General features: G+C 32.2%; 2 protein-coding genes across 7 annotated transcripts; both read right to left on the bottom strand.

Moving 5' to 3' along the window:
• Positions 1-255: 255 nt before the first annotated feature.
• On the bottom strand, positions 256-1,774 carry LOC142625030 (uncharacterized). The gene is made up of 4 exons (XM_075798742.1): positions 1,670-1,774; positions 1,221-1,318; positions 789-867; positions 256-719 (listed from the first exon to the last, which is right to left on the bottom strand). The coding sequence occupies exons 1-4, from the start codon at positions 1,725-1,727 to the stop codon at positions 256-258; spliced, it is 699 nt and encodes a 232-aa protein (XP_075654857.1). The 5' UTR covers positions 1,728-1,774.
• Positions 1,775-9,590: 7,816 nt separating this feature from the next.
• On the bottom strand, positions 9,591-14,258 carry LOC142624766 (glycolipid transfer protein 1). 6 transcript variants are annotated; one of them, XM_075798521.1, is made up of 7 exons: positions 14,092-14,258; positions 12,616-12,745; positions 12,248-12,303; positions 11,688-11,818; positions 10,874-11,009; positions 10,443-10,571; positions 9,591-9,805 (listed from the first exon to the last, which is right to left on the bottom strand). In XM_075798521.1, exons 2-7 carry the CDS (start codon positions 12,731-12,733, stop codon positions 9,770-9,772), a joined length of 606 nt encoding a protein of 201 aa, XP_075654636.1. In that variant the 5' UTR covers positions 12,734-12,745; positions 14,092-14,258; the 3' UTR covers positions 9,591-9,769. The 6 variants fall into 6 exon arrangements, with proteins under 6 accessions (XP_075654636.1, XP_075654638.1, XP_075654639.1 ...); XM_075798523.1 differs by having other exon boundaries at positions 12,616-12,747; positions 14,095-14,172; XM_075798524.1 differs by having other exon boundaries at positions 12,616-12,742; positions 14,092-14,165.

Here is a 14,258-nt window from a genome sequence, read left to right as displayed (position 1 = left end):
CACTGGTTTCTTTGTGCCTGTGTTTGAAATCATCGATACAGATTCCAATTTGAAAACATCTAATAGTGTTAATATCAGCTCAAATAGGTAATGACTGTCAAGATGAATGAGTCTTTCTCACGAAATGAATGAGCTTTTCAGTTAGTTAAATTGAGATTTTTTTTTTTTGATGAATATACTAGTGAGTGATAGAGAGTAATGAAAAAGAAGATCAATTATAGTCACGTCTTCAATTAGATTAGATTAAATTAAAAATTACATATGTCCTCCTCCCTCTTCCTTCTCTTCCAAAACTGAGTTTAGATTACTCTCATTGTTCTTCATATCATGCCCAGATCCAGGCCCCAATACCGTGTCCGAGAAAGGAATGTCTGGTAATGAATTCTGGCCTTTACTCCTCGACGACCTTATTGAGCCACTACTAGATCCAGATGATCCCTTTGATTTCCTCCGACGAGAGTATTTGGGGACAGGAGGCGAGTCTTGTGATGGTGAGTCATGTCCGTGGTTTAAATTCCGGAGACGCCTCGTGTGTCGTGTTGTGCTAGATGGTGATGGTGATGGTGTTGGAGAATCCGACGAATCCATTAAGCTGTGACGCCTTGAGGAATTATGTGCATCTAAGCTCCAACTTGGGGAGATACCAGGTGAACCAGTACTCGATGATCTAATATTTAGAAGCAGTGGTTCTTGAATTTCAGGGCCACTTGGTTTTTTATCTATAAATGTGGCAACATTTAGTGTAAAGTCTTTGTATGAGATATATGATTTTAGAAGAAGAAGCAAACCTTCAAATGACAATTTCACTTCTCCAAAAGAATCCAATGTCCCGGATGAGTCTTCTTGGGTAGATTTATACTCCCTCATCTGCACAAATCATATTATCATAATCATAGTTTTTCAGATAATGTACATAAAAAATGTCTATACCTAAGCTTGGTTGTGAATGAAGCATGGCAAAGACACTCTTGTTTTTATTAAAGAAGTGTGGCATCCACTCATTGTGCATGGGATATCCCGAAAACTCCCATGAGTCGATAGCTAGTGTAGTAAATGAAACTTAGAACGTCTGGGTTTACAGCATGTTTTTCATGTCTATTGAGCTCACCACTCGGGCTATCCCTAAAGGGACAACTAGTGGCAAAGACTTTGAATTGGTTTTGTTCATAACAATGAATAAATTGAGGAGGCAAAAAAGAGGGAAAATGAATGCAATATACCCAGCTCGGTGAATCTGCAGATGGCCCGTCCCATCCAATATGCGCAACGTGCTTTACATCTGTGGGATAGCCAATTTGCATTTCTGGTTCTTTTTCATCTGCAAAAAATGACTTTTTTTTTGTCAGCCCATATTTTTCAACTGCAGATTGAGGAAATCATTTACTCATTATTAAGGATACTAAAATTAATGCTCATTTTCCGTAGCTGATTAAACAGAAATATGCAAGACAACCAAGAAAAAATTAATTAATTAAATTACAATGGTACAATGATATTTAATAACCTGACCAAGAAAGATTGAAAAGAATAATTACAAAAGAATAATGATGCACCATAATTGTAGATTGCTGGTTAATTTTGACAACATAATTGAGAGCAGGAAATTAATATAGACCTAGTACAATTTTTACAAAAAAATATTTCAATTCAGAATAGTTTTCTTACTTACCAAATATTTGTGATATGTATCTTAGGCCTTTAAAAATACCCTTCACCTTGGTCGCCATTTTTGCTGAAGGACTTGGCTATATACACCAGAAAACTTACACTTGGGAAAAGTGCAGGTGAGCGTTCGTGTTAGGCTATCAAACTTTACACTGCAATATTTTGGAATTGTTAATAACAATTGTGCAAACATAAACAGAATATAATTGCAATATGAAAATTTTGTTGTCCCACTTATTTTCATTTGATATAGTGACAATTATCTATCACAATAATCTCTTAAGACGTCTTTGTTTATCTTGCTATCATCCCATTAGCAATTAGATCTTTTGGCCATGTGATTTGCAATGCAAGATTATCCAATTCAGAAATAATTCCAATTTTTTTTTTTTTTTGGTCAATCTATGCTTTGTGGAAACTTTATAATAAATAGGCAAACTTAAGACTGCATACATGATGTCCGAGGTCAATAAGAAGAATATCTATTATGAAGAGGGAGAAGTGTCCAACAATGTAGGTGTCTCTATTCAATGACACTTCCTTCTTTGTGATCAAATATCAAAGAAATTTTCCCCGAGGATCATACAATTGGTTGAGGACCAAGCCACATGAAACGGAGGTCATTATTCACTAGTTCAAATCTCCCCCTCCACCTTTCTTTGGGATCAAAACTTTATTAAAAACTAGAATTTTTAACTATATAATATATACAAACTTGTTCATGGTTATGCATTGATAAGTTACCACAACTCTCTTAAAGGGGTTATGGATTTCTCATCAATCAAGAAAATACAGAAAAGGTCTTTAAGAGAAATCATACCTTTAGACCAAAAGTGAAGATGAACCTAACTTTGTAAAACTGCATGATAGTCTTGGCTTTTTCATCTGGTGCTAAAATCACATCACATTTTCCGACTACAAACGATAAATTTTCAAGTTATAATAAGAAATTCAAGAAATTATTCTGTAGCAATTAATTCTTAGTTGTAAATTGTGTATGGTCAATCCAGATGAGGAGAGGGAGGAGACTTTGAATTGGAAAATCCAAAAATATGGGTTTTGATCGATGGACCCGTGACGCGGTGTTCGTTGGGTTCCAAGTCAAATCAAAACCACCAGCTCACCGGATTTTCAGGTATAAAATCCAGAGAGGTAGAGCTAAAAACCCCAAGGACATGGCCTAAATTTGAGCTGCTCTCTTAACTGTCTTTGGTGTAAGCGTGGGAAAAACGGTTGTGAAAAAAGAAATGTAAGGCAGTTAGCAGTTAGGGAATGGACAAGAATAAATAAATAAAAAGAAGATGAGTTAGTGTGGGTTGTAAAATCAGTACAAGAATTCTATTTTTGGTAAACGATTTTTAAAAAAAATAATTATTTTAGGTTCACAGCAACAACAATTTCTAATAATTTACTTTAAGATTGTTCGAATTATACCAAAATGGTGATCCGTTTTTGAATGAACAAGTTCAACGTATCTAATTGTAATTGTTTGAAAGAACTTTGGAGCTTTCTTTCTTTTTCCTTTTATTATAAATTATTTAATTTTTTCTCGGATGATGTCAAAGGTATACAAAATTTTTTGAGTCAGGCTTAGTTTTTTTTTTTTTTTAATATGTACAAGGTAGAATTTCTACTATAACCTAATCTAAGTGTATATGTGTGTGAAGCTCTTTCTTGGAGACTTGAACCCAAGCCCTTGCCCCTCACACCCCACGAGCATTTATACTTGTAGAGTGACTACCACACTAAAAGGGAGCGGTGGTGAGTCAGGCTTAGGTTTAGTATCTAGTGGCATGTGTCCACTTTTAGATATGTATCACCATCTGGTCAGATCCCGTGTACAAGATGCACCATCACTAAACCAAGTTCAAATTTTTTTGGGCAAATTATGTTTTTCCTTATATATAACTAGATAATGTTCCACGCGATGCATGAATACTTTACGATTTTATTTTAAATCATTTTTATGTATATTAAGACCTACATATAATACTTATTTTGTTGTATAATATTTATGTTTACCCACAATGTTGTTCAATATTTTGAAACTTGATTTTCTTAATTCATATTTATTTATTTATTTTAAATTGTATAATACTATAAGACTATAACATATTATTTTATTTACTGTTAAAAAGTAAACTTTATTTTTTAAGCTCATTAAATGATTTTGAAATCTATAAATAAGAATTTAAAGCATAAAATACTTTTATATCCTAAAATTAAATAAATATAAGAAGCCTCACAAACACTTCTCCAAGGACTTTATTCTCAACCAAATATGGAGACCCTAGTCTCAAACACCCAATTCATTAACTCAATGAAATTAAGGAAATCCTTTTTAAGTATCAACATAAAGTTGACGTGATTAAACAAAGATAAATTGGTTAAAAACACATCCATATATCAAAATTTAATTGCCTTTAGTTGGGTTCTCGTATCCTTTAAAAAAAAAGTAAAAAACACTTTGAAATCATCATTAATTTTTATTTTTATCTTTACAGCTCATACCACACAAATTAGCACTAAAAAAAAAAGTACAAATAAACCTACAAATTATGAGTTCTAAAACAAAAACAAAAACAATAAACAAAAACAAAAATAGCTAACTTTATAAATAATCAATTAAATGTTATTTTTCTTTCTCTTTAGTTCTAAAGCAAAATACATTTATGACTTTCCCAAACCAAAATCCCAAACACCCAAAGACTCAAAGAGAATCATAACCTTCACAAAATTCACAATGTCCAACTTCAACATCAAAACCGTTAGCTACTATCATTGAATAAAAAATGCAAACCCCCCTTTTTTGGTCATCTTACTTATGTGAGTTAGGATCAAATGGTACGACAATATTGGATCTATGTAGGTGTCGTTGAAATGTTGAAGGTAAATGACATCGTTTTTTTTTTTTTTTTTTGGGTGTATTTGAGATGTGATGGCATTAAAAGCTAGAAGCATGTGTATATAAAGGAGTAGAAGTGAAAATATTAAATGAAAAATTCTTGAAACATTGAACCAAATGAAACATATAGTAGTCTTCAAACATTAACCAAAGGAAATAAAGAATCTCTATTTTTAAATTTGTCCTTATCTCTGATGTAGGCTTAAAAATATTTCAATTCTCTTCCTAAAATGCACCACATGGCAAAGCCTCATGCTCTCACGCATGAGGTCCCTACTTTTATATATATATATATATATATATATATATATATATATATATATATATATATTGATTTGTAGGAGATTTCAAGTTGCTCTAAATTTTAAAAAGTTTAGGAAATTATATTTTATCACCCTAAACTATACCTCATATTACACTTTGAACTCTAAACTTTTTGAATGCACATTTTGCACCTTAAACTATGAAAACTATTACACACTTACATTTTGCACTCTAATATTAAATTTACTATTAATTTGGATGGAAATTTAAAGTTTAGGGTGCAAACTGTAATCAAGAATATAGTTAAAGGATTGAGAGGAGAGGCAATTAAGTATTTTCACGTGGTGACATATTTTTCCATCCAAGTTAACGGCAAACTTGATGTCAAGTTGCAAAGTATAACAATGATCATAGTTTATAGTGCAAAATGTACATTCAAAAAAATTTAGAGTGCAAAGTGTAATTAAAGGTATAGTTTAAGGTGGTAAAATGTAATTTTCCTAAAATGTTTTAATTAAAGTCTTAAAATTTTAAATTGTTTCAATTCACCTTGAGAGGTATGAAATAAAAATAATAATAAAATCAAGTAGATTGTACGTGAAGCATTTATTAGCATTTAAAAAAATGAAAAAAATAATAATAATAAAGAATTGTCACCTTAACACCAGGTGTTATTTTGATACCAAAAAACCTCATCACAATTTCATTGAATTGGATTTATTTTTTTTAGTTTATTATTCGGTAAAGGTTATAAGAATAACACATTTTAGTCTAGTAAGTTTCTAAGACCGTTAAACCCAATCTATCATACTTGACCTGTTTGCCAGGTTTGCTTGGACAAGTCCAGATGTGAAATTTTTGGGAACTATTTAGGGTATGTTTCCTCTAGCAGGGCCATATTTCTATTTATAGTTTCATTTCCATGCAACTTTGAGAGTTTTTGCAAACTAAATAAAGACGAAAATGAAACTACCGCCTCAAAATTTGGGACAATATTTTTTTTTTTGATAGGTAAATTTGGGACAATATTGAATAGAGACCATTTGCAATGTCGTCCTTTCATCCATCCTTATCAATGATACAGTGGTTAAGTGCTAACAAAGCTTTTTTTTTTTTCTTCTTCTTTTAGTTTCAACCATAGTATCCGCTCATAATAATAGTTTATTTATTATCAAACTAAGACACTAATTAATTTTTGATATAGACGAGTGCTAACTAAGCATGTGATCATCACAATTGCTTTAGTTGAAGTGCATAATATCTTTTAAAATGTAATTATCAAAAATAATATATCATTTAAAATGTATTGCTCAAAAAATACAAAATTTGGGGGAAAAGCTAATCTCAAAAAATAAAATAAAATAAAAGAAGAAGAAGAAGAAGAAAGAAAAAGGAGGATAAATAAAGATTCAAATGAAAAGGCTATCCATCAAGACTGGTTCAGTTCATATTAGGGCCTAAAGGCTAGAGCAAAAAGTTTGAGTTGGGTCTTTTTTTTGTATATTTATATATTAATTAAATAATATTTATTTAAATTTTGATAATGTCGAATTTTGGTAATAAATTTGTAAAACTATTGATTTTGACAGAGAGAGAGAGAAAGAACCAAATAATTTATTCACCTTCTAACTATTTGGAAGATTGGGAGCTTGTTTAGTAAGGTATTTTGAGCAACATTTTTCAGTGTTTAAACAATATTGCAAGCATTTTTATATACTTTTTCACCTACACGTATTTTTAAAAAATACAAATAACGTTACTAGAACAACATTACTGAACAACCTCTGGATTTGTTTCACACTCTTAAACTACCCCAAATAGAGTAAAACACATTATTAAAATGCAGTATTTATTTTTGAAAAAAATTGTTGATCATTAAATTTTTGAGTTTTAAATAAAAAATTTTATTTAGTGAGACAAATAAATAAAACTCTATAATGCATTTTATTGGCCAGTTGAGGGGACAAATAAATTTTGATAGGAGTCTTATTTATTATTATTTATTTTGGCCAGTTGAGGGGACTTAATTTTTTGTTTTTGCTATATTATAAGATAGATAGATATAATATATTATTGGTTAATAAGGAGTCTTCTTCCATCTAGCAGCCTTAGGCCATTGCCTAAGTTGCCAAAAGGATGAACGGACCCTGCTATCCATCCACCATGTTCTGTGAAAGAAGGCAAGTTGTTTGTGGGAGCTGGAGTAGTTTGCAATCAAAGAGTCATCAATTTGATAAGGAAAATTCCAAGTTTTTGGTGGATGTGAATCGTGGAGTTTCAGTTCAAGTCTCTAGCCCTTCCCATATATTTTGTCTTGACCTTAATGGTTTGGATTTTAGTGGTAAAAATTGTGGGTGTTGGTGATGATGATGAGGGGGTCTTTGCGAAAATGATAAGGTGTGTTATAATGATTGAGTTCTCAAAGTCAATCTAGTTGATCGACATCTCATTTAGAAGAAAATGGGATTGGGGTTTTTGATTTTGAGGAGGCTCGCCCTAGATCATGAACATGTTAAAAATAGAAAGAAATATGCAACAGCTTTAACTTCCAACTGTATAGATATTGTCTACTTTGGAGGCTTCTACACATTAAAAATAGGTCACTCCTTTTAAGCACATCACCATGTGCTTTCCTAGGTGACGTGGGATTCCATGGATTGCAAGACCCCCATTTTGGAGGCTTCTACACATTAAAAATAGGTCACTTCTTTTAAGCACATCACCATGTGCTTTCCTAGGTGACGTGGGATTCCATGGATTGCAAGACCCCCATTTTGGGTCTCTACAATCTATCCCTTTATGGGTACACACGTCCTTACATGTGAGGTCCACACTTTCAGCTACGGCATGGCTCTAATACCATCTATAACGACCTTAGCTGCTATATAGAGGGGAAACAATGAATCATACAATATATGGAATTATTACAAACTTTATGGATTAAAATTTTAGTTTTTAAATTTCAACAACCAAAATTAAAATTGCCACAAGTTTATTTGTATATTAGTATTAAATAAATATTACTATTTGTCTCAAAATTCATGTGGCAATGCTTTGGTTTTTAGAGCATTCACTAGTATAACCAAAATTTTCTCTATTTAAATAAAATTTTACTTTTTGTACATTTAAAAAATAAAAAAAAAATCTTACATCCAGCTCTTTACTTCCTTCTCTATTTTATTAAAATATTATTTGTCTTAATTTTTTTAATGTTCATTAGTTTTTCTCTCTTTACTAAACCTACCTTCAAATCTCTCAATCTTAACCGTCTAGGAAACCTCCCACAACAACCATACCCAAATCTTGTTACCAAAATATATATATATATATATATATATATATATATATATATATATATATATATATCTTTGCCTAATGCGGAAAAGACCTCGTGAAGAAAAGACCTCCCCAACTCCAATCTCCAAGCATATTGCACCACACCAATCTTTGCCGCACTTCATTTGGAGAGGGATGAGATGAGGGGCGACATTGAGAGAGAGAGAGATCAAATATAAAAATATATTTTTGCCTAAGCTACGACATTCTATATTTTTAAAGAACCTCTGAAACTAAATTACATTTTTGGCTAATAGATTGATAATTGAACATGGGTGATTTTGGGAGTCTTTTAGGAATTTTTTGACTGGGTTAGTGTTTTAGCCCAACCAATGTGCACTCTCGGCTAGAAGAAATTACAAAGCTTCTTTATAAAACGACCACAGTACAAGAAGGAATGGCTCTAATAATGTGCATGCCCAAGCAAGTTGTTCATTTTGCCTTTTTATTTATAATAAAAATAAATCATTAAGCATTCAACCCACCATCTGGCTTACATATTATTTCTCTCACAAACAAGTAAACCGCACAATATATAGAATCCACGTATTGTAAGAAAAAGATCATATATATTTAATACACAAGGTGCTTTCAAGAGAGAGTCGATCTAGGCATCTCTACCTCCAAGAAGAGAAAATAATTAAATCTAAAGATGAATTTCAACTAGGTCAACTGAAAAAGTCTCTTATCATCCACTACATGACCTATATTCAAATCAAGGAAGCCCCAAAATCGGATCCTAAGTACACGAATTAAGAGCTTTGCTTAAAATATTATACCAAAATCAAATCATAGGTCCAATGATCGATCACATTGAATTACGATGAATGTCTGCCAATAGCACTAGTTAAAAATACTGGCAACATAAAGAACCACAATTCCATCTCAGAAAGAGTTCTATACCATTCTTTTCTTTTACTCATCTTTCCCACATTATCCCTAAATTCAAACGAGTCAATCAAACCTTAATTGCAATCTAGATATACCTTTCCTCCTAGCTAAAAATCTTTTCTGCATAAGCAACTAGCAATTGGTTAGATAATAATTTGTCTGAATGAAAACATCAATTGGTCAACCATTGACCTTCAGCACAATGTTGACTAAAGCATTAGCACCTAAGCAAGAGAATCTCAAGCCACTTTGAGTAGCATATTCAATTTCTGGAGAAATTTTAACAAGAAATAGCTGATTAAAAATAGATAACCACATTAATACCAATTAGTCAACCATCGATCTTCAGCACAATGTTGACTAAAGCATTAGCACCTAAGCAAGTAGAATCTCAAGCCACTTTGAGTAGCATGTTCAATTTCTGGAGAAATTTTAACAAGAAATAGCTGATTAAAAAGAGATAACCACATTAATACCAAAATAAAATAACCAGAAACAAAGATTTGAAGTGTTTCAGGGCAAATAAAAATAAGATTCAAAGGAGCTGGAAGTTGACTTATATAAGGTTTCAAACTTTAGAACCAAATACAAATTATTCAATAGTCAAAACTGAGGTTATATAAAAATAATAAAATAATAAATAAAAAAAAGGTGTACAAAAACACCATCACTTGAAGCAAGAGCCACTCATCAGGAGACCTTGTTTCCTCATGAAGCCTTCAGATCATCCAAGCCAACGCTAGCCTGTGCCAGGAGAGGAATTTTAATGAGACTCAAATTTATATATATATATATATGTGTGTGTGTGTGTGTGTGTGTGTGTGTGTGTGTGTGTGTGTATGTATATTTGTGTGTGTGTGTGTGTATATATATATATATATATATGTATATATGTATGTATATTTGTTTTTTTGCAAAAAGACGACTCTTACGTACAAAGGACATAGAGATGCCTAAAGAATACAATTAAAACAAAATATCTATTGAAAACTCAGCACCCTTTGTTTGCTTTACAACCTAAGGAAATAAAATTGAATTAGACTATATGAGATTATCCTTCTGGCCCAATGCTAGTATTTTTGCGTTCTTATTCTGTCACACTTAAAACACACAACTTTCCACCCCACTATTTCAGACTCAAACCTCAAAACTCCCATTCTCACATTTGCTTTCTTCCTTAATCCAGGAGCACATACGTCATTTCAAAAGTTGCTAAGAATAGAAATTATTTTTCCCTCTACTTTCTTCTTACTGTTTCCTACTCAGTCACTAATCATAAATTTTTGCAATCAAAATATGCCCAGTCTCTAATACTCAAACTTTAACAACACATTATGTCAAAGCAAGTCAATCAGCTCCATAATAGTATAGGACATCTTACCAGAAACTTGTGATTCTCTTCAAGATAAGGATAAAAGGTGGTACAAAATTTTTCTATGTCACCATAGATATCACCACTGCCCATCACCTCCATGAACTTCTTTCTATCTGGAGCAAGCTTCATGGCAACCTGCAAAGTAAGCAACAAATCAAAAACTCTGAATGACAATATTCCCATTTTGCCTAATTAATACAATTCAAGAGTTCTACAAGGCCACACCAACCAGAGAAAAGTCTGTAAAACAGGGAACATATTGGAGCTAATTGTAAGTAAATACTAATCAAAAGTTTAAATCTCTCCTTCCCCATCTCTTAAGGCCAAAACTTACTTATTAAAGAAATAAAATAAATAAATAAAAAAGAATCCCAGTAAAGTTTCCACTTCTATAAAATAATTTCAGAATCATATTGAGCAGGCATCAAAGACATTACAGTGAAACTTGAACTAGCAAGCCAGCCATGCCATTTTTTCAGGGTCTTTCCATAGGAATCTGAACAGGCCTGTGACATTGTCCAATCCTTATGCTCGAGTAAGTTGCGAAACAATTCCACCAAGAAATCCATCGCTCTGAAGATTTAAAATTGAAGGTATCACATTTTGAAAATAAATGAAACAGCAAATGGCAAGCATAAAACAAGATCCCTCTGAGATTTTGTCTAGCTGCCTAAGATGATTTCAGATAAAAACCTTCCAGATAACAACAATGTTAACCATTACCTTTCTAATTGAAATCAATACTTTTTGGTTTGAACATGGATGATGAAGTCATCGCTAATGGAAAATTCACAACTTAGTTTGAGCTTTTAAGAGCTCATTTTCAAAAGAGACAGGGATCACACACACACACACACACACACAGTACTGTTCTATGCATCTTTCATGCTCATTTTCTTTTTTTATTTTATGGGTGCAAGCCATAGTGTGTGCATCAGTTTACTAATATCTTCAAAGTATTTTCTTGCACATTTGTCTGTAGGTTTGTTAAGATTTAGAATAGGACCTCAAAGTTCTGTTTCATCCAATATACTTCTCTATAAGTGAACTATGTAAAGGTAGGCATATGTGAACTATGTAATGATACACATTTCTAATTTCCTGAGTGCCTTACATGTTAAAAAAATGTATTACTTCTCTTTTTTGATAAATAACAAGCTTTATTAATGAAGAATGTATTAATTCTCTATTTCACTGTGTATTTGAATGCCCAGATGCAACAAACAGGCAGAAATTATTAGTATCATTCACCTTGTCAACCAAAGAAGACCATTGGTGCAACTGGATGATCCCTTCGCTGTTTTAGATGCAACTTCTGCTCTAACCATGCTATATAGGTGGTTGAATTCAGATGGATTTGAAGAATATTTAGACTCCAGTCTCTACAAGAAAAAAAGAAATACATATGGAGTAGGAACATGCTGCCTTTAAATCTCAACAACACAAAAAGGTTACTTTAGTTTAGATGTAGCAAAAAGGTCATTCTAATCACATTGATGCACTTATCGCAGATCATTCCATATGTCCTAGTTTGGTGACCTATAAAAGATATCTACCATTACCCAAGCAAGCCCTAAGTAAATGCAGAAATAGCAAAGGAAAATGAACTATTAAAAATATTTAAATTGCACTAGCAAAAATAAAAGTGAAGCTCAAAATCTCCATCTTTATCAGCTTTTGCAGTTCAAGGCAAGCTAGGCACGCATTCAATTGAAATGTCACTAAAAAAAATCTTTGCAAGGAAAATAAAAGTAACTCATCCTCAACTACTGTGCTTGAATGGATAAAAAGACATGATATGAACACCTTACCGTGATGTTTCCACCAATATCACTTTTGACAAGGGCCATAGCAGCTCCAAACTTTTCTGCCATCAGAAAGAATGGAAGAGTTCAATTTTTTTATCTGGGAAACAAGCCCATAAAGAGCAAGCACTCATACCATATAATCAGTGATTAAGTAGACTTTATCATACTCGCATGACAAAAACACCAGTTAAATAACAGTGGGCACAGTTGTGGGAGTGAATGTTCTAGTGTAGAAAAAATGCCTGGTTCAAATCAGAATAGGCCTTGAAAGTTTAAGACTAAGACGTGACAAATGACAATGGTTCCACCTATGGATATTGTTTCCCAACATACCCATTATGCTATGCAACTAAAGGGAGTGGAGAATGCACCTATAACAGGCAGTATCTGCTTGCACACTTCCAGGAAAGGCTGGGCCAGGATTTCCCCTTGCTCGGACTTCACATGCTTCATTCCTTCCAAAGCAGGAGTGAAGACTGTTCCCTCCATCTCTATGCTCTACTGCATAAATCAGCCCAAGTAATTTTAAAAAGGGGAAAAGAGTCAATTGGCCTCTGATTTCAAAATCAAGGAGAGAGGAGAAAGGCACAAAGCTTCAAAAGAGTGAGAAGGGAATCATGGCTAAAATAATCAAATTCAAAAATAGAAAGCATGGTTATTAAAATCTTACAATTTCATAATACTATGATTGCACCGATCCACAAAATTGTTAGATCTTGAACTGTATCTATATAGGTCCATATATATATATATAAGGCACACCAATTTAGATTTTAAAATTTTATTATTAGAGCCAAAAAAAATTTAGAAGGGGGTGTTTATTCTTTTTATAACAAAAATTCCAAATCAATTAGGGTATTATATTTTGTCACGATTGAAAGTAAAGAGAAACTATAGCAAATATTCAGCCTTTTTCTGATGAAGCTCAATCAAGTAAGATAGTAGCTTCATCTAAACTAACAGAAGGACCTTGTATTAAAAAATTTCCAACTCCATAGTCTTGTTCTTCTTGTTTTAGGCTAATTTGGGATAATGAATGCTCGTTAGTTTGAAACATAAAGTTATACATACCAAATTTAATAGGTTTCAGCATTTTTACACTTTCAGCTTCAGATTTGAGAGAGAGAGAGAGAGAGAGAGAGAGAAGTTAATTAATAGAACTCTCCAAGTTTGTAACATCTTAGGATCCTTGACTTGATCCTAAGATCCCAATTTGAAAACCCTCAAACCGATCATAGGTAAAATCCTGGTTTAAACAAGAGAGGTTGAAATTTTGAAAAAATCAACAAACCCATGATTTTGAAATTAAATTTACAATACAAAATTAACCCAGATAATAATTCAACTAATCTATACCTGTATATTATTAATGTATAGAAAGAAACGCAAAAGAAAGTGAAAAAGGCATTTTTGAATCAAAATACGAACTATATATAGCGCTCAAAGCTGTATAAAAAAAGAAGAAGAAGATGAGTAATCATCGTATTCGAAACAGCATGACATTATGCGACGGACATTGATCTATAATGATCGATCATTTCCTATAAATAGCGTAAATATAAACATTTTTCATATTTACAAAATTTGAGTATTTCAGTTTTCTTAGAAACCAAACAAAAGAAGAGAGATCAGAAAATTGATAAGATCGATCATCACCAATCACAAAGATAATAATAATAATAATAATAATAATAATAAAATTATTCATAGAGAGAGAGAGAGAGAGAGAGAGAAACATACAGTTGAGATTAAGTCGATCTGAAAGAAAATTGCAGAAAGAAAATATGAAAATATCGTTACGAGAAAAGATAAGAAAGGCAGAAGAAAATGTGGGTTTTGATTCAAACCTTTTTTTTTTTTTTTTTTTGGACGATGGGAAACTTTGGAAGAGAGAGAGAGAGCGAATCGGATTCGAATTCGAATTCGAATTGTGTTTCAATAACTGATTAATTTATTTATTATACGTTTTAATTAATTGCAGAGAAACCGGTCGTGTCGGTTACTCGGATTCACG

This window comes from Castanea sativa, chromosome 2, assembly GCF_040712315.1.
Source record: "Castanea sativa cultivar Marrone di Chiusa Pesio chromosome 2, ASM4071231v1".
In the NCBI taxonomy this organism is placed as follows: Eukaryota; Viridiplantae; Streptophyta; class Magnoliopsida; order Fagales; family Fagaceae; genus Castanea; species Castanea sativa.
The sequence above is the reverse complement of the archived record's forward strand: the minus strand, read 5'-3'. Positions and strand labels throughout refer to the sequence as shown.